Genomic DNA, 27,216 nt, shown 5'->3' on the forward strand with positions numbered 1-27,216 from the left:
GCCTACATTAATTATCTACAAGATGAACAGAAATGCGTAATTAATCACATATGTACCTATTATGTATTTTCATAGCAATAATGCTATGAAAATAATCTATGTGTGTAGATTATTTTTAAAATACAAATAAGGTATATTAGATGTATATGTATCATATTTTTTATTCATTTTATTTTCATTCAAGTCCTGTTTGAATTCACAAAAGTTTTATGTACCTATATTTATGTTTTTTACATAATTTTTTTTATTCCAGGTTTTGTGTGGGTTACTGTTGTCTTTTTCCTACTTCCAGTTATTTAGTTTTACGCCCGTGACGCTGTGAAAATATTTATTTATCTTCAAATTTCTGTAAGTCAATGGACTGTTACTTTACTAATTCACTTTAATACAGTATCTCTGATATTATTTAAATAGTTGATATTGATACAGTAGTTTATGTGTTTATAGCTCTTTAATTGTGTTGATTTGCATATTTACATTGCTCTAAATTCCAAATAAATATTTTTGAGTAATTTTGTTGTATTATTTACTACTAGAAAGAGTAAAAAGTATATTAACCCTCATTTAAACCTTCTGAACAGCCCGCCATTAAAACCGGAAACGGAAATAAATTTCATAAAATTGAAATTGTCATGTCTATGTCATGTCCAATGTCCCAGCCGCCATATCTGAAAATTAGTTACCCAGGCAGCCACGCTGTTTCCGTAATTTAACATTGACTTGACACTTCTTCTTGTATTTATTTTTTTTTTATTATTGTATTTATTTTTTTACTTATATTTAGTTTATGGTCAAGATTATGCTCTTGAAAAAACACGACGGACGGTCCGCGACGGACGATCGGCTCCATCTGAAAGCGCTCTGAATGCAACTACTACCTGATACCAATTACTTAGTAAGGTAAAACCAACAAGCCTCAAACTTTCTGTATTATTTTTAATTTATTTTTACGAATGTTATGTGTATGTACGTTATGTTCTTTAAAAATCAAAGAACCAATTGCCATATAGGATTTTTTTGGAGAGATAAATCCGCCACATAGGTATAGACCTTTTTTGCTATATCATATGTTGGCGTTGTAAAATATCATCAATATCTAATAATAAAAAATGTCTATTTTGCGCACACCTTTTGAGGGCGCTGTTATTTAATGAACAGATACAGAACCCATTTAATCGATAACTGAAGAAACTGATATGAGAAAGGAATTTATGAACATTATTAAGCGGACTGGAGGCCGAACCCGTTTTATATTTCGAGATGCGATCGTCGAATATTAACTATATCAAATGTGTAACGAGGAAATGTCGTGGCAGAAACAGTAGCCAACCAATAACAAATTGAGCCCATTAACCGGCGGGATAAAATGGCTATTTGGTTCATTTTGTCTTGTTCGAAACCGTGTCCGACCACCATGTAATTATTTATGTACCATTTCTGTCGTAGGGATGTGAGAAATGTATCGATACATCAGAATATCGATGCTTCAGAATAGTGATGAGCAAATGCAAAACCAAGGGCCATGATTCGGTTGATCTTGGTTTTGCAGTCTAATAGTAGACTTTCATCTCGGTCTTGGTTCTGCAGGATTCAATCTTGGTCTCGGTCTTGCTGGAAGATTCTTGCAACTCTTTTTACCAGAGGTTCTTTCGACATAGAAAATCTTTAAATACACTCACCAATTTTGTTCATATAATTTCAAGGTAAAGATTGAGAGCGTCAAAAATAGTGGTAATTTTCAATTAGTAGAAAAAAGTTAACAAACTATTAACTTTTGCCACTAATTATACATCAAAATTTGCAAGTAATTTCATTTTTGGTCTTTGATTATCATCCATCCAGAGAAATTGCGGTTAGAAATCAAAAGTTTATTGGGTGTTCGAACCTGGTCTGTTTTAACCATAGGTTTTAACAGAGAACCCCTATTTCCTGACATTGGTACCGAATTGGTACCGTATATTGAAAAGAATTGGTACCGAAAGTACCAAAAAACTGAAATTCCCGGTTCCTTAGAGGCATGGTACCGAAATTACCGGTTCCAAAAAACAGCTCCGGTTCCGGAAATGCTATAACGTACCATAACCGTGAATTGCCCTATACAGGGTGAATCTTAAAAAAGTGCAAATATTTTTAGAGGTAGTATATTTTGGCTCCAGAAATACGAGGATTTTCCTGCGTAATTTTTTGAAAAAAAAATCTGGAATTTTTTTTAAATTTTTAGTTAAAAAACATAATTTCTTGATAATATGGTAACTAGGTTTCAGAACCGGAAATTCCCGGTTCTTTTGAGATATCAAAGAGCCGGGACTCGAAATTATTAATTCCCGGTTCTTTCGGTACTTCCGGGACTCGGTAACAATAACTAAAAAATTATTCTTTTATTACGTGAGGAAGTACTGATGGTGTTTTTCATTGTTCTTGCTTCTTTTCTCTTTCTCAAATTTCTGTAATGTTTATTAACAATTATTGAAGTTTAAATATGTTATTTTATTGTTTAGTACAATGTGTTGTTCAATGTATTAGTTATCCAATGAAAATCACCTAACCAATATATTACTACAATAGTCACGGGAGGTGAGAACAAGGTCATATAAAGTGGCAGAAAAAGAACAGAGGATTTGACAAGGAGTAAAGCTACTAGTTTCCTTATACTATGCTACAATACTCCGTGTCGAATATCATAATATTCTGATGCAGTTTTACGAGACTTTCAATTTTAACTTAAATAGATATTCACCTATATGCCCTATTCTCACCCGGTCTCGTCGCATAGGAAGATAATAAATTCAAATAGTATTTCGATTATGTATACACGATTTTATTATTCTGAAGAGAATTCCCAGTCCTTACACAGTGTAGAACACGGGACATGATACCGATCGTTTATAATACCTACTAAGCATGGGAAAGACGATATTTTCGTTGCATGTAAATCCAAGAGAGAACCAAGTCTGATTTTACTAACAAATCGTGTGCGTTTGTCAATCAGGCTACACTTCTTTTTCTTTTCGGAATGTATTCAGATTCGAGTATACTGAAGACTGATCTTCCGCTGAGATATACGTAGAATTTCTGATTGTTCTGACTGATTGTGATGGTTCCTAAACGGGACATTTCTCAGACCAACGTTCACTTGCTTCCTTATCGGTCTGTTATACGTGGAAGGCGAAATATTGTTATTTGGGCTAAAACTTGAAACACTCTGTAGAGTGGTTTAACAAATTAAGGAATTTAAAAAATACTTTATCATCCAGAAGCAACTTTGCTGGATAGTTTACTTTTTGATTCCTCTCTATATAGCTTTATTTTTATTGAAGATATTCGCTTTTGATGAAATCTGCAGCATTAAAGCATGCCTCTGCTTTTGGTCCTCATCTATGGTCCTTTTAACACATCTACCAAATAGTAGTTATTGTTTTTGTAAGCCACTGTCATCAAAAAGGAATTTATTATTATTGGTTAGGTGGTAGAAATAGTTTTAGGTCTAAAAAAAGAAAACATACCTAAATACAATTAAAATTAATAGAACATTCTAGCAACAGTCTGCGATAGTCAGTTGTATGTGCGCATGATCGATATGGCTCCAATTTCTGTTCCAGTTCTCATGCATACCACCCAGACGTCACTAGAAAATAAGGAATAAATAAACACAAAGAAAGTTGACAGGAGATCTGCATTTTGTATTTTTAGGTTGTTGGTTAAGAATTGTTTATTTTTTCTGACTTTTTAGTTCGTTTAATTTAATAATTACTAAAACCAGCAGTTCCAAAGATATATTTAAAAATAAAAGACAAAAATCCAAAATATTAATTATCTATTAACATGGATTTGGACTCGGATTTGGACGATAATAGGTAAGAATACTAAATTTATTTCTATATTCGGTATAAAATTGTTTATTAGGTTTTTAGTTTGCGATATTTATGGTAAATAATTTTCATGTTCATCGTCTCTGAACTAACATGAGGACAGAGATGAGGATATCTATGGAAAAGTAACCACAAGAGGAATTGTTACATCATTTAAAGAATGTTGGGAAGTTGATTGTTTCCCATCGAAAAGTAGAAAATGCCAATGCAGATGAATATGTTGTAATAGAAGTAATTCCAAGGGTGAAGTTTATTATAATTAGTGGAAGTAATTCCAAGGGTGAAGTTTATTATAATTAGTGACCTGTGCTTCTTGAACGAAACCCAAAATTTAGAGGAAGTACTTGCATACCCAAATTTCCTTTAATGGTAGGCAGTTATTCAATACAAATTAACTTTTTAAGTGTTGTACCAACACTCAATTTATATTAATACTGGATATTAAAAAATAACACAATAAATAGTTCTTTTTTTATACTACAAAAATAAACTATAGAATACAACAGTATTTAAAAAATTAAATAAAAAAGTTTTGCCCCGGCTGAGATTCGAACTCCGGTCTCTCGCTTCCTAGCCTGACTCTTCACGCACTCCTCCAAAGTAACTTGCTTAGCGACAGTTGAATGACGGTATACAGGGTGGGCCACTGAAAACTTACAATGGCTATAATTTTTAAACCAAAAAAGATATCAAAAAAATAAAAAATACCGTTTCTATAATATCGAGGGGGAATACATATGACGTATTTTTTGAACCACTCCGACCTACCCCTAAGGCGGCACCACTACTCACTTGAAAATCTTAAATGGCAACACCCCACTTGTGGCGCCTTTTTGGAAAGCCCATGAAAAATGCTAAACGATGATCATAAAGTTTTTAGGGTGAAATTGAAAAACTACCCCTTACACGAAAAATTAGGTGGACATGAATGAGAAAAGTGATTTTTTCAGCATAAGTTACAAATTGGGACCCAGCTAAATGAGTTTTTTTTCAAACTACCCCGACCCACCCCTAGGTGCCACCCCCTCACTTCTAACCTCAAGATAGCGATACCCCACTTGTGACACCTCTTTGGAAAGCGTATAAAAAATGCTGAACGACTGTCATAATATAGAACCAAAAAAAATAGAGCCTAAAAATAAAACAAAAATGTCAAAATCTATAGAATGAATTATTTTTGTATCCATGAACCATTGCGAGAAAAAAAAGCTGGTGCAAAGAAATTTATTATAACTCTTAATGAAGACCTCATACCCTTTTAGCACGATGGAGCCCCTTCCCATTATTCTATTGTCACAAGGCAGTGTTTGGATAAATATTATCCAAGGCAATGGATTGGCAGAAGGGGTCTAATCGAGTGGCCGCCAAGATCACCTGATCTCACTCCTTTAGACTTTTCCTTGTGGGGTTACACTAAATCCATAGTCTACAAGACAAAACCAGGTTCGTTGCAAGAATTGCGGCAGACGAGAACTGAAGCATGTCGAAATATTCCGAGAGAAACTTTCCAAAAAGTGAGAGAAGAATTTGAAAATCGTTTGAATTTTTGTATGGAACAAAACGGCTGTCATTGTGAGCAATTATTAAAATAAATATATCATTTTAAATTTCTTTCAAATTGTCACACCTACATTTCTTGTCACTAACCAGTAATTAAGTTGAAGTCTGTATGACCATCTTTTAGCAATCTCAATTAGCTTTCCAAAGAAGTGTCACAAGTGGGGTATCGCTATCTTAAGATTAGAAGTGAGGGGGTGCCACCTAGTGGTGGGTTGGGGTGGTTTGAAAAATACTTCATTTAGCTGGGTCCCCATGAAAAAATCACCTTTTTCATTCAATTGTTCGTGAAAGGGTAGTTTTTCAATTTCACCCTAAAAACTTTATGATCATCATTTAGCATTTTTCATGAGCTTTCCAAAAAGATGCCACAAGTGGGGTGTTGCCATTTAAGATTTTCAAGTGAGTAGGGGTGCCTCCTAAGGAGTAGGTCGGGGTGGTTCAAAAAATACGTCATATGTATTCCACCTCGATATTATAGAAACGGTATTTTTTATTTTTTTGATATCTTTTTTGGTTTAAAAATTATACCCATTATAAGTTTTCAGTGGCCCACCCTGTATAAACAAAAAAACAGGTTCATTACAAATATCTTGACAATTTAAACTGGCGCGCGGAGCGTGCTGACCAATAGCGCCTGTTATCACCTGTGACGTAGCGACCAACCTGCGCAATATCATACCTTGTTTTCTTTGTACCATGCTATTGAACCAGACATGGAACAGACTTTATTAAATATTCTTTCAAGTTTTATAGAAATGTGTTGAAGGTTAAAAAAAGATATACTGACAAATAATAATACTTTAAAACAAGCACAGTCAAAATATTTGATAATGGAATAACATAAAAGCGGTACAACTTACAGTAGCCATACAATTACAGTAAAATATAGATAGAAAGAATTCTTAGTTCCAGGGTGTTTTGAATGTATAAAACAAGTTTTAAAGTAGATAATAATCTTCAACTTGTTTAATCAGGTAATATTAAAAAACAGATACTTACATTTGATATTCTTCAACAGGCGAACCAAATATTATATCATATTTAGGGTTGGGAATATCAGTTTCTGAGGCCGTAAGTGTTGAAGAAGATGAGGTTCTAGATAATGTTCCTAGTTTCACTTCATCATATTCATTCCTCATATCCCTAAAAATTTAAACTATTTAGCTCACTAAAAAAGGGATAATTATTTGAGTTAAAAAATAAAATATGTATATGCCTTAGAAATTTGGACAGAATTATTAGCATTTTTAAATTATTATACTATTATAGCTATAGTAAACGCCACGAATGTTTGGGAGTGATTGATCGCTTGATGAAGTTAACTATCGAAAAGAATCGACACGCGCGCTATCATTTTTACAATACAAACGTAATTTTTCACCGCAGACGTAGGTTTTTAAAGGTCCGGTCTAATCATCTGCCTGCGCTCCTCCTACTTATTCTAAAATGTTAGCGTGATTGACAAAGACGATACTATATCGCGTTTCTTTGATTGATTCGTTTTTGTGCGTCAGTCCATTGGTGTGCTTGCAGTGGGGCACGACCAATGGGGCATTCCATTTTATATTTATAACCAAATATATGTTTTGACAAGACTTTGACAGTTAAAACAACAAATTACAACAGATTATATATTGATTATTATATGACTTGAAACACCACGACACTGGAATTAAGTTTTATGTGACCTTGAACAGATTAGTTCACATGGTAGCGACCGATAAATCACTCCCAAACATTAGTGGCGTTTACTATAGGAGGTTACATTAGAATTGGCTGTACTTAAACTGCCGTTAAACGGTAGCTTACTAAAATGCCGTTAGTAGGTATGACGTCGTTGATGTGACGTACTTGACGGCTTTATGAAATATAGGAATAACTAATAAGGACTAGCCAACGCTATCCACCCCACCAAATAACCAACTTAACCAACGCAAATAATCTCGACACTGATAAACAAATATAAAAACAAATATAAATTAGTAAAAACCAACCAACCCCATCAAACAACCAACTAACCAATGAATTAACACCCTCCAAATAACCACGCTAACCAACCCGCCAAATAACTAAACCAATCCAACCAAAAAGAGTGAAATCAATACAATAAGATCACGCTATAAGCAAAACAAAATATAAAAAAGTCTTGGTTGGCGTGAGATTTGAACCACGGACCATTCGCTCACGAAGCAATAGCCTCAGCCACGGAGCCACAGGTGCTCTTGCAAAATGCTTATAGGTAGGCATTACTTTCCGCTGACATGAACGACGTCACAATATCTTAACGGCATTTTAGTAGGCTACCGTTTAACGGCTGTTTAAGTACATCGATTATAATTTCTTCTATTAAAATCACTTATAATTTAAAAATTTTGCATTCCTAGAAGCAGAACAACATAAACGAAAATTAAAAAACAGTAAAAAAACTGCGGAAATTTATTTTTCATTGAGTAGTGTAATACAGATACAGACGAAAAGTTTTTACTATTCAAGAAAGTTCAAAACTATTCATAAATATGGTAGGTGGCTCCGCCTACAAGTAGAAATCATATTTACTTCAATGTTTTCGCTCACATGCTGCATTTGTGATATTTAAGATCTTACTAGCACTAAAAGACTTGTACCTTACATTTAGTTAATTATTTATACGTTGTTTAGTTATAGGAGAAACCTTTGTAAACTGTAATAGTTTGTTGGTTTAACAATGTAAATAGGAACATGAACATGTTAAAATTCTTTTTTCCTTGCTTTAGCATGGGCGAAAGTTGACACAATATTACCAATGTTTATTGTACGGGCAACTTCATTTTCTATTGAAATAATTGCCAAAGCTGATAACCATTTTTCGCCCATAGTATTTCTTAAATAATTTTTGACAAGCTTTAATTTGGAAAAAGATCTTTCAGCCGAGGCCACAGAAACAGGTAGGTGAGAAAAATATGACACGCTGTTAAAATCTCGCTGAAACTAGAAGACGATGAAAGGTTTTTAATTAAAATAAATTCAGTGAGTTCAAAAATGCAATTGATTTCATATAAATTATTTCGCAAACATTGCCTGAAGGAGAGTAATTGAGAAGAAATCGTATAGGCAATATCATCGGGGTATTTAAGGTATCGAACCTGACCCATTTCATATATATCCTCATCAGAAACAGAAGGATTCTGCTTGATTCGCGATAGCATGTGGAAATGCGGATGAAAATGCGGAAATGCGGATGGAAATGCGGATGAAAATACGGATGGAAATGCGGCCCGGGCCCCCCGAGGGCCCGGGCCCGTGTGCTTCGCACACACGGCACATCGATAGTTACGCCACTGAAATACAGATACTACGGCCGTCTGTTCAACATAAAAAGGTCTCAGGGCAAAAATACAAAATTCATCACAGAACTTCAATACGCTGATGACTGCGCTCCAGTTGCAAAAACGTTACAGCAATTAGAAGAAACGGCTGAACACATATACCCGGGCATACGAGGCTTTGTGCCTTAAGCTGGACATCGATAAAACTAAAATGATGTGCAGTCCACCGGAAGATCACAACAATGCTATAAAAATCGGAGGACTATTGGAATATGTAGCGGAATTCAATTACCTCGGCTGTTTGATTTCGGAAAAGGCCAATATCGACTCTGAAATTCAGCACAGGATTAGCAGCGCTTCAAGAACAATCTGGAGATTAAAAGACAGGGTTTTCTACATTCATGACTTGAGCACAAAAACGAAACTTGGACTATACCAGCAATAATAATGCCCACCATGTTATATGAAACCTGGTTGCCGAACCCCGGACATGAACACATTAAACAAAAACACCTTAGACAACTCTTAATCAAATGGTTCCACCATGTCTCAAACGTATTCATCCTTGAAAAAGCTAGGTACGAGAGCGTTGAAGTCATGATTACTAAATCCCTTTTAAGATGGGCTGGTCACATATGCAGGATGCAAGAAAACCGCCTTTCAAAATCTCTTCTTTACGGTGAGCTTGTATACGGCGAGAGAAAATCGGGTGGACAACTCAAAAGATACGAGGATATTTTCCACGAAAACTTAAAGGAGATAAGCAATAAGCATGCAGTGGGAAGAAGGAAGAAGCAGCGCACAATAGAACGCAATTAAGAAGGAACAGCGACAACCAAAAAGTAAAGAAACAAGTCAATGTCCGGAGTGCGGAAGAGGGACTTTTCAGTCACGTATCATTTCCAGTCTCGTATTGGGGTTTTCAGTCACAAAAGCTTATGAAAGAAAACGCCTTGCCAAACCATTTTCTGATATGCGTGTCAAATACTCGTCAGCGAGTAATGCTAGTAGTAGTAGTAGTTCATGTTAATGTTTTCATGACTGATTACTTAATAATTTGATATTATTTTCATTAAAAAACTCAATTTTTATCACTTTTACTTTTGAAAACCATCCCTTGCTTGCTGATTAACAAACTGCATAATCATTGAACAAAGATTAGCTAGTAACGAAAGTACCTAGAAAACCGGCAAATCCCGGTTCCTTAGAGGCGTGGTACCGAAATTACCGGTTCCGAAAAACAGCTCCGGTTCCGGAAACACCAGTTACCAATAATGATTTTGCATTCAAACAAATATACACTTATATATCATCATATGAGGGACCAGGTATGCTAGCAAGATCATACACCTTATCATAATTATCTGCCAGTGAGGAGCTAATAATAAGGAAATTAATAATTAGTAAAGTTTAACTAAGAAAAATGATAATGATACAACAATGTAACAAATATACACTTAAACAAGAACAATTGATTTAAATAAGTTCTAAATAAAAATATTAGAACGTACCTTGGTTTTGATAGTGATTTTCCAGATGATGTTGAACAACTTGATGTTTCCGAGCTTGGGCTAAAATAATATTTTTATAAGATATGTATAATTTATCAGATATGTAATAATTTATAAAATATGCATACATAAAATTTTATAAAATTATATTATAAATATTATTCATATTATGTTTTTACCTATATCTAGGTTGTATAAATGGTGACATAAATGGTAGTGGCAATGCATCGGGTTTTAAATATTGTCTCTCATTTTTTGTAAAAAAATCAGATCTATTGAAATGATCAGAACAAACTACTGCTCGATTTTTCAATGCTTTGCTATCAGTAATTCCTAACAGAGAAAACCACATCAGTTTTCTAGCATTATTCTTTGGAAATCTAAAATAAAAGATAATATTATATCTTAGTAACAGAAAATATGAATAGATATTATCTGAGGTACTACCGTATGATCGAATAAAAACGGCGTCAGCGATGGCTATGAAATGAAGATCGCTGTCATTTTATATGTAAAATTATATGGGAAATGTCAGCGATCATCATTTCCCAGCCAACTGGACGCTGTTTTTTTCGATCATATGGTATTATTCTACCATCAACCCCTCTTTTTTGATGTTTTTTTTTAATTTTTGGTGCCATACTCCTCTGAAATGGCTTGACCAGTTTTGATGAAATTTTACCTATATGTATATTCAGTAGGTCTGAGAATAGGTTGTTATCTATTTTTTATACCCCTAAGTGATAAGGGTGGCCCACCCCATTTTTTTTGTCTTTTAAATGGAAACACCCTGTTCTATAGGAGATAGACAAAAACTAATATCGGTGTCTGGAGCTCAATTTTTGTCAAAAACATGATGGTGAAAACCACATATCGATATCTGTTATCGTTTCGGAGTTACGGGATGTTTTTCAAAATTATGCATTTGTAACAAGTCGCTCTAACTTTTTTGCTATGGAAAATTTTGTATTTTTATGAAAACATTTCCAAAGCACCTTTTTACGTAGAATTTAATGGTTTAAGTACCTATAGTTTTTTTAAAATTACGAATTTAAAAATTATCAACAGAAAATTTGATTTTTTATATGTGACACCCTGTATATTTTTAATATATTGAAAGAATTTAAAATTACCTTACGTTTTAAATAATAATCGAGATATAGAGTATATAAAAATTCACCCGCTTTAAATAAGTAGGCTTTGAACGGCACCGGCTGCAATGCAAAAAAATTCTAGCTGTAAGCATCAATTAAAAGGAAAATAATATTTGCTATGAGAGATGCAGAATTTTAAATTGTGTAATTTAAAATATATTTAACCAACATCAACATATTTAAACTATATCTAATACCAATAAAAATAAATAGCAAACCAAGACATGAGATTTTGCTACAGGTGTTCGACATATCAACCGTCTTCTGTTATGGACAGACCGGGCAATTTTTGAACATTTCTCGCGGAATTCATTAACTCAGTGGGGGTGAAAGATAACCTCTCATAACTGCTAAGTATTTTTAATTCTTGTCTAGATTATAAGGAAGAATAAGGAACCTTTATTCTTCCGCAAATATATCCATAGGATTAAATCCATGGGCACTAAGTCAGGCGTAATTGAGGGCTAACGGATGGGATCTTGGTTAGCTATCCATTTATTCTTGAAATTGGCCTCAAAAATTTGCTGATAACTTCAGCGTTCAGAGGCGGTGCGTCGTCTTGCTGGAAAAATATGTTTTCGAGTTCCATTAAGAGGGCATATCATCAATAAGGGGTCCAAAGCCTACTAGTTAAAAGTGGCAAACTTTTAAAAATTCTGTATTTCGAAGGGGATTATAACAAAATATCAGGTGTGCTATATTTTTGGAAAGGTAATTTTAAATTCTTTTCAGTTAATTATATAGAGGGTGTCCCAAATAAAAAATCAATTTTTCTATTGATAACTCTTAAATTATTAATTTTAAAAAAATGATACTTAAACCATTAAATTCTACGTAAAAAGGTGCTTTGGAAATGTTTTCATAGAAATACAAAATTTTCCATAGCAAAAAAGTTACAGAGATTTGTTAAAAATGCACATTTTTGAAAAACACCCTGTAACTCCGAAACGGTAACAGATATTGATGTGCGGTTTTCACCATCATGTTTTTGATGAAAATTGAGCTCCAGACACCGATATTAGTTTTCGTCTATCTTTTATAGAAAGGGGTGTTTCCATTTAAAAGCGTCGAATTTGACCCACCCAGTACAATTTTTTTATTTTTAATTTCTTATGATTTGGCATTAAAAATACATACAACCCTAAATTTTCACCCTTCTACCATCAACCCCTATTTTTTAATGTTTTTTTTAACTTTTTGTTGCCATACTCCTCTGAAACAGCTGGACCGGTTTTGATGAAATTTTATATGTATATTCAGTAGGTCTGAGAATAGGTTATCTATTTTTTATACCCCTAAGTGTTAAAGGTGGCCCACACCAATTTTTTTTTGGTTTTGGTACAAAATTTTTTATTTTTATTTTTTTATGATGTGGCACTAAAAATACATACAACCCTCGATTTTCCCCCTTTTACCATCAACCCCTATTTTTTAATAGCCATATTAGTAATTCATGGTCTGATGGCATCATATACATTCATGAGAAGTCAATGAATAAAAGTGGTTCGGCGAAAATAACACTGGTTGATTATAAAAAAATTGCATTCGGCTTTTTGGACTGTGGAAATTTACCGTCACGCCTTGTAGGATGTACAACGCGCCATCAACTAGGCTAATGGAGTTTGTGTTAAAGGGACTATGATCCTTAGCTAACTGTTTTCTGTACCTGAATGACATAGTGATCGGAAAAATAATTTGATGAACATCTGAAGAACCTAGATGTTTTAAGCGTCTAGCAAGTTCTGGTAACTTAGCCCCAAAATATGTCATCTGTGTTACAAAGGTGCGCTAACGGGGTCATGTGGTCCCTTCCCACGAGTTGCAGTTGATCCACAGAAGACTAAAAAAGGGGAAAAAACCGATACCCAACGATAAACGTAAACTAAAAAGCTTTTTGGGATTATACACAAACTATCACTGATACGTACAGGGTTGCGCAACCATCGCTAAACCACTGTCCAAACTTATCGAAGGAGAGAGGCGTTTCTCTTAGGATTCCAATTGTGACGAAGCTTTTCAAACATTGAAGAAGGCCCTAATTAGTGCGCTCATAGGAGCTACCCTCTTGCCAATGAAAATTTCACTATCTATACTTTATAAAAGTTACTGGATATTTTAGTAACACCTTATCAAAACCCGAAAAGAAGTACTGTATGACCAGAGGAGAATTACTAGCAGCAGTCAAAGCAGTAGAACACTTATACAAGTAGGTACCTCTATGGAAGAAAGTAGTCTAGTTAAACCAGATATCTATCTGGTTTTACCACCTTGTATATCTATACAAGGTGGTCCAAACTGTATTCCGGAAACTTCGACAGCATATTCTGCAGATGAAAATAAGTAAAAAAGTTCGTATAAATGTATGTCCTAACATACTTAGTTTCGGAGATACAGGGTGTAGATTTTAGGTTTAATTTTTATTTTTTCCAAATAATTTTGGAAGTAACGTCAATATTTGTATGAAAATTGGTGTCTGGGAGTTTTTTGACATGAAAAATTTGATTTTAATGTCAGTATGACTCCTACTTGTAGAGGGCGCCACCTGCCTATTTTTTAACTGTTGTACCTGTATAAAACTACTGTGTAAAAAAATATACATTTACGACGTTTTCTACGTGAAAAGGGTCTCTTGGTAAAAATCGCTACAAATAATGGTTTTCGAGATATTTGGAATCGAAGTTATCAATACCTGTTCAATACCATCATTGACATAAATTAAACATATTATGTTGACTAAATAGTTATTAGACTGAAATCATAAATTTTAAATGTTTTTGTGCCAAAAGTTCAACAGAAACTGTTTTATCATAATTTTTTGCAGAAAAATTTATGATAAAACATTTTTGTGATGTGGCGGATGCGCCAGGCTTGAACTAGTATGTCTAAAAATGCTTAGTTTCGGAGATACAGGGTGTAGAAGTTTCATTTTTATTTCGATTTTTTCTAAATAATTTCTGAAGTAACGTCAATATTTGGATGAAAATTAGTGTCTGGGAGTTTTTTGACATGATAAATTTGATTTTGATGTCAATATGACTCCTACTTGTAGAGGGCGCCACCTACATATGTTTTAACCGATTTGAAAAGTAATAACTTTTCCTTTGTACCTGTATAAAACTTCTGAGTAAAAAAATATACAGTTGCGACGCTTTTTACGTAAAAAAGGTCTCTTGGTTTAGAATAAAAATAGTCAATACATGTCATTATTATCAAAAAATAAACATGTTGAGTCGATAGTTATTTGACTGTAATGATAAATTTGGGAACTTTTTATTTTTTTAAATTAATCACAAATTTTTCTTCGAAAAAATAATTATAAAACAGTTTCTGTTGAACTTTTGGCACAAAAACATTTGAAATTTATGATTTCAGCCTAATAACTATTTGGTCAACATGTTTAAGTTATGTCAATGGTGACAGGTATTGATAATTTAAATTCCAAATATCTCGAGAACCATTACTCGTAGCGCTTTTTACCAAGAGACCTTTTTTACGTAAAAAACGTCGTAAATGCATATTTTTTAACTCAGTGGTTTTATACAGGTACGGACGAAAAGGTATTAGTCTTCAAACCAGTTAAAAGGTATGTAGGTGGCGCCCTCTACAAGTAAGAGTTATATTGACCTTAAAATCAAATTTCTCGTGTCAAAAAACTTCCAGATACCAACTTTCATTCAATTATTGACGTTACCTCAGAAATTATTTGGAAAAAATCAAAATAAAAATGAAATTTCTACACCCTGTAACTCGGAAACTAAGCCATTTTAGGACATACAATTATACGAACTTTTTTACTTATTTTTATCTGCAGAATATGCTACCGAAGTTTCCGGAATACAGTTCGGACCACCCTGTAAACTAAGAACAGACCATGCCGTTTTGAAATAATTATGACAGTCTAAAAGAGCAGGTTGCTAGATGGATTGAACAGTTACAAGAATTATACTTTGACACTGAACATTGAGCTGTAACCATCCATCGAAATGTTGACGCACTTGTCTTGTAGTTACGCTTACAGTTATGCAATGGTTACAGTTATGAAACTGTAAGCATTGTTCCTGAGCCGACGAGGGAAAAGCGAAAATCTTAACTGTGGTTAATGATTCTTGGCAACCCGAAGACCTTGCAAAAGACCAAATCAGTGATCCAGAATTAGGCATAGACAGTATAGACACCCAACGTAGGAGGAATTTTCCAGATATTCGCTGAACGTGAAGTCGTACTGGACCAAGTGGAATTCCTTGTTATAGAGAACGGATTTCTTCAGTGTATCAAGTAAATTTTTATCAAAGCCACCCAATGATTTTTCGTTCGTATATTACCGTTGAAAGAGCCATATGAAATAATACCGCGAGTATCTGCAAAATCGTTAAAAATTTTGAAATGCTCTAAATACAAAAATGTTCATATTTTAATTCTCCATCTATTAAAAAAATAATATACAGGGTGTTCCATTTTAAAAAAAACGAAGAAAAATTATTTTATATTTTAAAAAGTTTGGCGTAGAATTATGAACACCCTGTATGATTTAAGATTTACGATATTTATAGCAAAATAAGTAAAGACCATCTGAAGTAAATATCTAATCTTTTTATTTTAGTTTCAATTCTTTGACCTTATGAAATATATTTTAAGTAAATTTAATTCTTGATTTGAGGTGAGGTGTAAATAATTATTTTTTTATTTTTAATTAGGATAAGTTTTAACAAAAAGTAACAAATCTACGTTCAGGATAGAACAAGTAGAAGATTATTATTCATTATGAAAAAGACCATGTTAATGGTCGAAACGTCATGAAATCATTTTTTTTAATAAATAATAATAATTAATGGATTAAATCTCTAAAATAATTATTTACACCTGACCTCAAACCAAGAATTAAATTTACTTAAAGTAAATATCTAATAAAGTTTTTCATTTCAGGACAGTTCTTGTATTTGTAATAATTTTTTAAGGAAGGTTGAAGAATATACAGTATGTCCCCGGATTGTCTTTACAAAAGGAAAAACTTCTTTATTATTGACAATTGGAGAAAAATGCATTCTTCATAAAAATTTTTGCTTGTTCTAAAATGGTTAATCCTATTTATATTTTTCCAAATTTCCATACCGTTTTAGAGAAAATTAAGAAAAACATGAAAATATGGTTGAATTTTTTAGAAAACCTAGGCTGATCCAAAATTGTTCAAATTTGGCATGTGTATTCAGCATAAGCAGACCTTTAAAAAACCTATTTATGACTTCTCTGTCAAACAAACAGGGTAGTCAATATTTGGACAGTTCAAAATTTGCATGGGATTTCCTAGGTTTCCAACGATGATGCACCACCGGTATATAAATATAAATACAGAGATTAATAAAATTTTAACCAATACAGGGTTGTTCACCACATACGACACGGAGTATTCAATTAATTAGTATTTGGGCGGAAATAATGGTGGTATATTTAATTAATGGTATACTCTTTTTTAAAGATTTAAATAGTTTTTTTTGCATACAAATGGGCTAGTAATATTATCGTTTTGATGAAAACGATAATAATAATACTAAAAATGTAATAACATATAGGGTGTTCCATTTAAAAAAATACAACTTTGATATTTTTTATTTATTTGGGACACTCTGTATCTTGTAAAAATATTTTTAAATTGTACCTCTAATAGTCCTTCAACGAACCCAAAACTTACAATTTGTAAAAGTTTAATCGTTTAGCTACAATACTCCGTGTCGTATGTGGTGAACAACCCTGTATAATGAATCAATGATACAATGATGCAGATGGAACAAATATAAATATAACTCGCCTATGGAGAGTAGATAGAATCAGCTCAAAAAAGTTAATAAATCAGAAATTTAGTTAATCTATACTATCACCAAGGTATGTTTTTAGGCTATTTAATATAGAATATGTTTTCTAGTTCATAATGTCTTTTAGAATTCTATTATACGTGTGATCCTAGTCTAGAATATAGGATTAGAAAGTCCTTTATTTGTTCGTATGTTTCCAATATATAACTTATGTTGTAAACTTAGAGAATGTAGATGCACCTCAGCAACAGGAACCATATTAATATTTGACACTTTTGTGTAATATTTAATATTCTTTAAATTAATTTACACAGCTCCAAATATAATAAATTAAATATTTTCTACATTTTTAATCCACTATAGAGATTATTTGTATGAGTCAATGGATCATATCCAAATAGGACATCTATTGAGCACTCTATTTTACTGTTAACATTAATCAGATTGTTATTATTTTAATATTTTCCCCTAATTACATGTATAAAAATCTTCAAAATAAAGAGTGCCTTGATAGAATTGGAAACGTCGCATTGGATGTTGGCATCGAATTAAAATGTAAACAGACATCCTGTGATGTTATATTAAGGTATAAATTATTGGACTTAATAAAAATTAATGATACTGAGTGACGCCTCTATAGGATATGTCTATAGGTTACCTATGCTGACCACATGCTGACGCCATTGGAAAAAAATATAGTGCCGGCTGTATTTACTCACATATGAAATGACAGTCCAGGGTGGATTTTCCTTATTTTTTTGCACACTTCACACCTTATAACCATTTTAAAGGCTAAAGTATCTTATATAAAATGATACAGTGGCACACTTGATCTAATTTATACGAAATATAGGTTATATGATGGATATGATGTTGAATAGTTTACGTGAAAACAAAACACAAAAAAAAAACATCGGAAACACAAAACAACACTCGATAAACGCAAACACACAACGGTTACTCCTTACAAGAGGTACACAAATACTAGGAACACGAGCTTTTCATCTATTTATGTTTTTATTACGAGTGCATTGCGAGTGCACTACAATGAATGGACGGTGTTGCCAGATTTAAAATCCAGCACAAAAAAGAATTAAAATGAGAAGAATTATAAATATTAACATAAGTAAAAATTTTTAAAAGAGTAAAGGTGTGGATCCGGTAGCTGACCTTGAAGCCCATATTTGCTGCATTTGATCATCGATACTACGCAAGCGCACATCGTCGATGTTGCCAAATTGCAGTTTACTTTTGAATTATTTTCAGTTGAAAACAAATTTTTTTTGAGTGTTAATCAATAATAATAATAATACAAATTCTATAATTAATTTATAATTTCAGATTTATCTTGATATCAAAAATTAAGGTAAGAAGGATAATGGAGATTGTGAAGTTAAGGTATTATGATTATAATCGGAGTTGTAAGTAATATAATATTGTAATAATAATATTTATTTATATAATTACATTAGAATTAAAATCATTTATGGATTTTTTCTTATTGGTTTTAAACCTGTTTAAGAATTATTTTGTATCATCAATATGACACATTTATTACATCCCATTGTAGGCATACATATTTATCATATATTTTATCGAAAAATGCTTATACGATTAAAATAAGCTTTATGCTTTATCTTTTTCTCTTTAGAAGGGATATGGTTTGTGTCGTAGAATGCATTACAGTATATACAGTATCCTGTACTTTGATATTCTTTTCTTAATTTACTGTAACTTATTTCCTGTAACGCCAAAATCTTGATAATATGGTGAAGGTTCACTTTTGATCTTATTAGATATACACAGTACACAGTCCAACAAGGGTCCAACTTAAGACTTAAGTTAGTTTGTGATTTATATTAAGATATTTCTTATAATATTTGAATGTCTTAATCTTAATACTATATTATGCTTTGTATGGAAAATAAATGTTAAAATATCTTAATTTTGCATATCCTATTCCATCCTTCCATTATGAAAAATATAGTTTATAAATCATATATGCTAAGAAAATCACATAAATTAGTTTTAAGAATAGAGAAATCTTAAGGTAGCAGAAAAATTAATGCAATATATGTATAAGCAGAATTAAACAAAAGGTAACTGTTAATGTTGCTGAAGCTGATTCTACAATTTTAATTACGGAGGCTAAAAGGCCTTTTAAGGCCTCCGTAGTTTTGATGGAATGTTAAAAAAACCTATTATGAACATGACATGGAGCTACAGCATTTAAAAATTTAAAAATAGGGAAAAACTTGGACATATCCTTTTTAATTTCCCGAATTTTTAATAAAGCACTTTTTAAACGTAGCATAATAATCTAGAGCAATTAGATTAATTATAGGAATCTAGAGTTTTATTTATATTTAATTTTATTGACAATGAAAATACATAATAAGCGTTCACGTCTGCGTTCACGTGTTGTGCGAAATATTAAAATAATAATATAAATAATATACCGCGTACTATGATTGAAAAAAAATAGCGTCAGCGATGACTATGAAATGAAGATCGCTGTCATTTTATATTGGAAATGTCCTCAATCGTCATTTCCCAACCAACTGAATGCCATTTTTTCGATCATACGGTATATATTGACAAAAAAACACTGAAAAGCACATATTTGTTTTCTACTGAAAATAATTCCAAAATAACTTGCAATTTGGCAACATCGAAGATGTGCGCATGCGTAGTGTCTGTGACTATATGCAGCAAAAACTCGTTTCAAGGTCAGCCACCGGATCCACACCATTACCGTTAGTATATTCCATGACCGTTACCTTTAAAAATTGTAAGCTAATTATATTACTATTCCTTTAATATTTTCCAAAATTATACGATAAAAATCTTGAAAATAGTATCTTTATACTTTATAGAATTGTAAACATGGCATTGGATGTTGGTAATGTTGGCATGGAGTTAAAATATAAATAAATACCATAATAAATACCCGGTATCCGGAATCCGGAACAGACGAACAGCACTGGAGAAATAAGAAATAAGGTCGTCAATAGGTATGTTTTTTTTAGATATATCGATAACTAGCAATAATTATTATCGATATCTTAAAAAATATATTGAATGACAATAAAAATTATCGATATATCTTTATCTATTTGCCTATTCCTATCCCTAGGGCTATCCTATGGCCATATTGTTATCTATCGATATAATTATTGTAAACTATTAATGTATTGCATATAAATACGAATCTGAATAAAGCCTTAACCATAGAATAACTAACTGGCCTCAAATACCGTATGACCGAAAAAAACCGGCGTCCAGTTGGCTTGGAAATGACAATCGATGACATTCGCCATATAATTTTACATATAAAATGACAGCGATCTTCATTTCATAGGCATCGCTGACGCCGCCGCCGTTTTTATTCGATCATACGGTACTTGGCGTATGTATAATAATATGTATTGATATATCGAATAACAAACGACAATTACAAAATGAATCGATACATCGATATACAAGTGAGTTTTTTAAAGGGACACCGAATTTTAAAAATTTCAAATTTATAAAAAATAGTCGAATTAATAAAAGCTTAGCGAAAAACTACTCTTGGATCCATTGATAAGTATAAAATATGGTAGGATTAGAAAAAAATGGTCTCAATGGTCTTACGTTATCTTTTTTCTATAATTTGATAGATAATTTTATATGTTGACTTTTTAACACCTTATTTTGTTTTTCAATCACACATCCATCATACATCATACGGTAAAATATGAGCGTTTGAAAATATGATATAAACTAATATCGATATTTTTATATTTTGAAATTACCGAACATCCTTATCAAGGAGCTTTGTTTTTGTGGTGGCGGTCGTGGCGGTTGCCGGTACTTGTTTCAAATTTCAGCTGTTTTCAAACATCAGAAAGTGGCGGTAGGATATTTATTTTTGTATACCAGTTTGAAAATATTAATAATCCAACAAAAATACGGTATAAAACGAGGGTGAATAACATTTTAATATTAAAAGATGTACATTAAACAGGTTTGTAAAAATAGCAACATTTTAATATACGTACGTTAATAATTCAATGTTGACAAAATTAATAGGTGATCATACAAGGTTTTAAAAGCTACAGAGATCAAACTGTTGTGGAACCTTTTGATAAACGCCACAATGTAGTTGTTGGCCGTAATGGATCCGGAAAAAGTAACTTCTTTTATGGTAGGTACAGTAATCCACATAGTATTCAAATCAATTATAGTACGATGTCTTTTTTTAACCCTTAGTAATGACCCGTTCTCACAGACTACGGCCTACTTTTAATATAAATTATTTCTTCGGAATAAATTTGAATATGCTTAACATGCACATAGCACAACACATAATGAAATTGTCTGTTTTAGAGTAAATTAAAAAGTCAGCATGTATGTATCTTTTGGTACATAACTATCATGAGTAATAATGCTACTTGTTTCAAGTATGTATCAGTACTATGATAATTTTTAACAAACATGGAATAGAACTCGAAACAACTTTGTATGGCTTTACAACAACTTTGTGGACGCGCGTTTCGCTACCATGTTAGCATCATCAGCAAATGATTAAAACTTTAAAAATAAACAAAATTTCTAATAACCATATAACTAATACGTCTATGTTTACACTATCACAAAATGTAAATATATCATTGTTTCCAATTTCATAGGAAAAGTTAATGGAAGGAAAACATTCTAGAATATTTCTAGATGTATTAGTTATTAGAAATACTAATAATTGCCTGGAATTTGATATCTATATAAAAAATACAGCTACATACCGATATGTTCCTAATGAGTCTTATCATAGCGTTATACATAAGATAGCTAGTTTTAATTTCTTAGAAAGACTACTTAATTTTCCATTAAAGAAAATTTGCTATTTTAACTCAATAATATCTGCTAATCCCTGCTCCCAGTGATCTGAAATAGCCTCCGAAATGCTGCTATCTCCGTAATTTCCGTTACGATCACACTAAAGCAAACACACGGATTCTTACTCGTATGTTTCTTGAGCACAGTACGTCAATCGAAGGTCGCACTAGGCGAAAGGGGCCCGGGTGGCAATGTAAGATGTAAAGAGGGGCCCGTGTGGATTTTTTTTGCGTATTTTTTACGTTTTGGTCCATTTTTCCCTATTATATACAGGGTGAGCCTTAAATAAGTGCAAATATTTTTAGGGGTAGTATATTTCGACTCAAGAAACACGATTATGAGGTTTTTTGCTGGAATTTTTTTTTAAATTGGAATTTTTTTAATTTTTAGTTTAAAAACATACTTTGTTTGTAATATGGCAACATAGGTAGTAGATTAAATTTACAAGAAAGAAAATCCAATGTTTCTCAAAATTATAGCAAAAAATTGGAAATTTTAAAAGTGAAATAACTCGGTTGTTTTGGATTTATTTGAAAAAACAGTAAAGAGAAAATATTATGTTTCTTTTATCGAGATTTACCAGCCCTGAAAATATTTGCACTTATTTAAGACACACCCTGTATAGAAATCGGGGAACTACCCTAATGCAAGGTAAACCAATGCAATGCATAATGCCATAATGCAATGCGAAAGCAAATAATGTTAAGAATAAATAATGAACTATAAAGGGGGCCCGCGAAGGCTCCGGCCCCCCTATTATGAGCCCTAACAACTATATGTTGGGACAAGGTCTTTTTTTGCAATAAAAATAGTAATTTGTTAAAACAACTCAATTTATTTTGTTTATTATTCTAAATTCAAACATTACAATATGATCTAGACAATTTTACTATATTTTTATAACATTGCAAACAAATCACTTTAGATAACAGCTTATTTTGCCAAAATCAAGCCAAATTTGCTGACAACTATATATAGGGACAGCACAACAAGAAATTTGTTTAATACGGAGTTACATCACCTTTCGCCTTAACAACTGCCTGAACTCTTAATGGCATTGTATTTACCAAAGATTGGCACATTTGAGGAGAAAAATTATCTTTCCTGCAGTTTTGTCTGCAAATCAAAAATTGTTCGTTGAGGGTGGTTTCTTAAATATCAGCTTCATTTTATGCCACACAGTTTCTACAACATTGAGGTCCGGACTACTTGCAGGATGGGATAGAACTTTTATATTATTATTACCGAACCAATTTTTAGTTGATTTTGCTGAATGGCACGATGCTCCATCTTATTGGAAAATATAATCTTCGTTTGGAAACAATTCTGGAGCACAAGTGAGGTCTCAAGTATATGTTGATATTTTTGGGCGTTAACAGTGCCATCTATAAAATTCAATTTGCCCAAACCTCTTGCTGACATGCAACCCCAAACCATAATCCCCTTAGGAAGTTTAACAACCCTCTTTAAGCAATCTTTATGAGGCTAAGGCTTTTGCTTTATTTCGTATTATTCGTTTTCGATGATCTCCAACGCAAACATCAAATTTAGACTCATCGCTAAATATGACCTTATTCCAATCATTTTGTGTCCACGATAATTTAGATTTTGCCCAATTGTAGCGATTTTCCTTTTGAATTTCTGTCAGTAGCGGTTTTTCTTTGGCCTAAATAAAAATTTGTATTAATAATCTTCAGGTAATTGATTTTCCACACAAAATAAAGTTTACCTTGTAAAACCCCAGACCGCATTTATAGATATATTTTCAGCAACATTCTCTTGATATATTTAAACCAGTTACAGTATTCCATTTAACTGTTACTTCGCGAAGAGTACTTCTTCTCGCAGACTTTTTTTACTAAATTTCGTAAATCTCTCTGAGATACAACTTTTGGCCTTCCCGAACTTTGACCTCTAACGTCTACATTGGCAGATTCGCCGTATTTTTTTTTTATTATATTAAAGACCGTGGTTTTTGGAATACTTAAATCATCAGAAATTTTTCGAATTGTTTTTCCCGTACTGTATTGACGAATGATAATTTTGCGTAGTTTTTGATTTGTAGCTTTTCCACGGACCATTACTTTAAATTAAATTAACAAAATTGAAAATTAAAAAAATTAAAATTACTTACAGTAAATCTCACTACTCAAAGCATCGAGTCACTTACAAGCTGTCAATGCTGAAGTAAACAGTTTGCGACATTTGTGACGTTTATAGCAAAGATGATGTTTATAGCTACGATGACATTAAGTATTTAAAAATACTTGTCCCTACATTTAGTTGTCAGCAAATTTGTCCTTTTATGAATAAAATCCGCTACTGTAAATATGGATTGATTTACAAATTCATAAAAATATTGTCAAGTTGTTTAGGATATATGGCTATGTTTATATTTAAAAAATTAAACATATATTTTTCAGTTATTTTGAAAAACCAGGGCAATAATTCCAAAATATGATCTTGTCCCAACATATAGTTGTTAGGGCTCGTAGTTATATATATAATATGGCCAGTCCGACCCTGCGTTGATCCGTTCTGTAAATATGGGGTATCCGTAAAGGGTAAGGGGATAAACAAAATTCTCTATATACGAGCAATTCATCGACGTGCTATAAATAGTTTAAATAACATTACTTACTTGTACAAGAATTTCCTTAATACCTAATCAGTTTTATTTTTTACAATGTTTTTCCACGTAAATGATACATAATTTTTACAAAAATTAAAAAAATAAGGAGAAAAGTAATAAAAATTTAATAAGATCATGCACTACATGTTTTCCAAGCTCGGTCTGCTACCGTTGTATAAAAATTAGGATAAGCATGGAAGGATTCTACCATATTTTCTAAGAATTATAAGTTTAATTTTTAAATTATTTTCATATTCATTAAGTCCAAAATGCTGCTACTTCAGTTCTTTAAAAATGCATTAAAAATTTATTCGTTTTTGGACTATGTTTTGCTTCTAGACCGACGCGACGATATTCGAAATATATGGTTATGAATATCATATTTTTTAAATTTAATTGATTATTTCTAAATCTGTTTGGGTAATATTCAATTCCATTTTCAAAATTTCAAACAATAAAGGTTGCTATCTCCAGAAGTATATTTTTATTTCTTATTTCTGCAAGGCGAATATCTGCTATCTCCTTATTGTGTCTGAAAAAAATGATGTAACACCAAATATTGATTTTATTGTTCCCCAGCAAATAAAATTCTTATCTCTATCATATTAACACATGAAAATATTTCCTACATGTGTACATATTTTTTTGTACTGTTTTTTTTTGCTCTCCTGTAAAATTAGGAATAATGCAGTTAGCAGTTTATCACATTTCACCGACGATATGAATAAGTTAAGATATGGCAGATCAGATAAATCTTACGTTGCTCAACATATTGTCGATAGAAATCATTGTATATATATTAATAATTTAAAACGAATTGAACAAGTCTCAGATTTCAGGCAATTAGATGCATATGAAAGCATCAAAATTAATAAATGTAAAAATATATGAACAGAGATAATGGTCCAGTTTCTTCTAGTTCTCAGTTCCTATTTAGGGTTTCCATACGTCCGAATTTACCCGGATTTTTAAAGTGTCCGGGCGGTCCGGCAAAAACAATTTAACTTGGTAAAATATTTTACCAGTTACAGTTGAATTAATTTCTCAGTTACTTTGTTCAATATTTTAGTTTCTACGATGCTACAACTCTACTTAACGACACTTGTTCGACAGTACCCATTTCTATACTTTGGCGCAAAATTTTTCGCTCTTGGAAAGTGAATGTTTTTTTGGTTTATATTTTGCTGATTGCGGGGCTATTATTTGCGTCCTATAAAAGTTTATAAACAAATTTCTTGTTTCTTTTTTGCAACGTCCGGATTTTTTTTGTCCGGATTCCTGAATTCACTTGTCCGGAATTTCCAAAAGCCTTTATGGAAATCCTATTACTAGGTATTGCTCTAGGCTCAGTAAGTAATTGTTACGCTCAGTTGGTTCTGACTCGCTTGGCTAGTTGCGCCACGCTTGGCCGGTGCCAACTGCCCGCCTATATAACCGCTTATTTTGTAGATATTAGTTTAGTTTTAATCACCTGCTGATGTTAATATGGTTAGGGAAAACGCGCGTCCAGTGCAAAAGTTATGTGTTTTGGTGTATTGTGGTGAATTAGTGTTTTATTTTGAGAAATTTGTAAAAACAGATTTGTACCTTAAACTCTTAAATGCAATAACCAATAGTTATAACTACATTTTACGTTTAGTGAACAAATTTACTTATCTAACTTTTACTATTATTTAAGCTATTCAGTTTGTGTTAAGTGATGAATATTCACATCTGAAGCCTGAACAACGCCAGTCTCTATTACATGAAGGAACTGGGCCGAGAATTGTGACTGCTTATGTTGAAATAATTTTTGACAATTCTGATGCTAGAGTTCCAGTAAGTATAAAATATTTAATAAATTAGATTGTTGTTGTCATTAATTGTGGATTACATATAATTTCTTAGATTGAACATGAGGAAATATATCTTCGTCGGGTGATTGGTGCTAAAAAAGACCAGTATTTCTTAAACAAAAAAGTTGTGCCAAGAAGTGAAGTGATGAATCTTTTAGAATCTGCAGGTTTTTCAAGTTCTAATCCGTACTACATTGTGAAACAAGGAAAGGTTCGTATTGACACAAACAGTTTATAAATTGTATACAATATGAACTATACCCTGCTGATAATCCAATTTATGTGGTCTGGATTTTAATGCATGTGACGGAGAATAATATAAATGGCCGGTTGGCAGACAGAGAGACAAAATCAAAAGCGGCGTACAGTGTTGCCGGGTTTTTACGTTTGTAGGAAAATGTGTATAGAAAAATATACACAACTGTTTTAAAAACTTTCATGTATACTATTTAAATGATGATAATATATCTAAACTAGATATAATATATTACAGCTGTAGTAAAATGAGTAACAAATAGTGAAAAATGAAGTTCCAACCCTAGATGCAACATTTTTCCTAAACGTCTACTTGTGCGGTTTGAAATGTTGATGCAAAATCCGGCAATACCGCATAGAAGCAATGTGTCGACTAAGGTCCGACCGAACCTGGATTTTTAGTCTCGGCC

At 32.3% G+C, this 27,216-nt stretch overlaps 2 protein-coding genes across 2 annotated transcripts in view; one reads left to right on the forward strand and one right to left on the reverse strand.

Moving 5' to 3' along the window:
• Positions 1-6,424: 6,424 nt before the first annotated feature.
• On the reverse strand, positions 6,425-18,350 carry LOC115885101. Its single transcript, XM_030903888.1, has 4 exons — positions 17,926-18,350; positions 10,425-10,625; positions 10,246-10,305; positions 6,425-6,572 (listed from the first exon to the last, which is right to left on the reverse strand). Exons 1-4 carry the CDS (start codon positions 17,988-17,990, stop codon positions 6,425-6,427), a joined length of 474 nt encoding a protein of 157 aa, XP_030759748.1. The 5' UTR covers positions 17,991-18,350.
• Positions 18,351-21,064: 2,714 nt separating this feature from the next.
• LOC115885111 (structural maintenance of chromosomes protein 3-like) overlaps positions 21,065-27,216 on the forward strand; it is an 81,341-nt gene continuing 75,189 nt past the window's right edge. Inside the window, exons 1-4 of the mRNA XM_030903899.1 lie at positions 21,065-21,215; positions 21,281-21,395; positions 26,395-26,534; positions 26,604-26,762. Of these exons, the coding sequence (XP_030759759.1) occupies positions 21,201-21,215; positions 21,281-21,395; positions 26,395-26,534; positions 26,604-26,762 (429 nt within the window). The 5' untranslated portion in view covers positions 21,065-21,200. The remainder of the gene's footprint in view (positions 21,216-21,280; positions 21,396-26,394; positions 26,535-26,603; positions 26,763-27,216) is intronic.

Source organism: Sitophilus oryzae, unplaced genomic scaffold (genome assembly GCF_002938485.1).
Source record: "Sitophilus oryzae breed Bouriz unplaced genomic scaffold, Soryzae_2.0 scaffold_374_pilon_pilon, whole genome shotgun sequence".
In the NCBI taxonomy this organism is placed as follows: domain Eukaryota; kingdom Metazoa; phylum Arthropoda; class Insecta; order Coleoptera; family Curculionidae; genus Sitophilus; species Sitophilus oryzae.

What these genes read in the sequence shown, in the direction of transcription:
- LOC115885101 (XM_030903888.1), bottom strand. Translation starts at nt 17,990, where the DNA reads ATGGTTATAAGGTGTGAAGTGTGCAAAAAAATAAGGAAAATCCACCCT. An exon ending in CCTGGACTGTCATTTCATAT is followed by an intron (nt 10,626 to 17,925) that starts GTGAGTAAATAC and finishes CTTTTATTTTAG; the next exon opens with ATTTCCAAAGAATAATGCTA. An exon ending in TTTATACAACCTAGATATAG is followed by an intron (nt 10,306 to 10,424) that starts GTAAAAACATAA and finishes ATATTATTTTAG; the next exon opens with CCCAAGCTCGGAAACATCAA.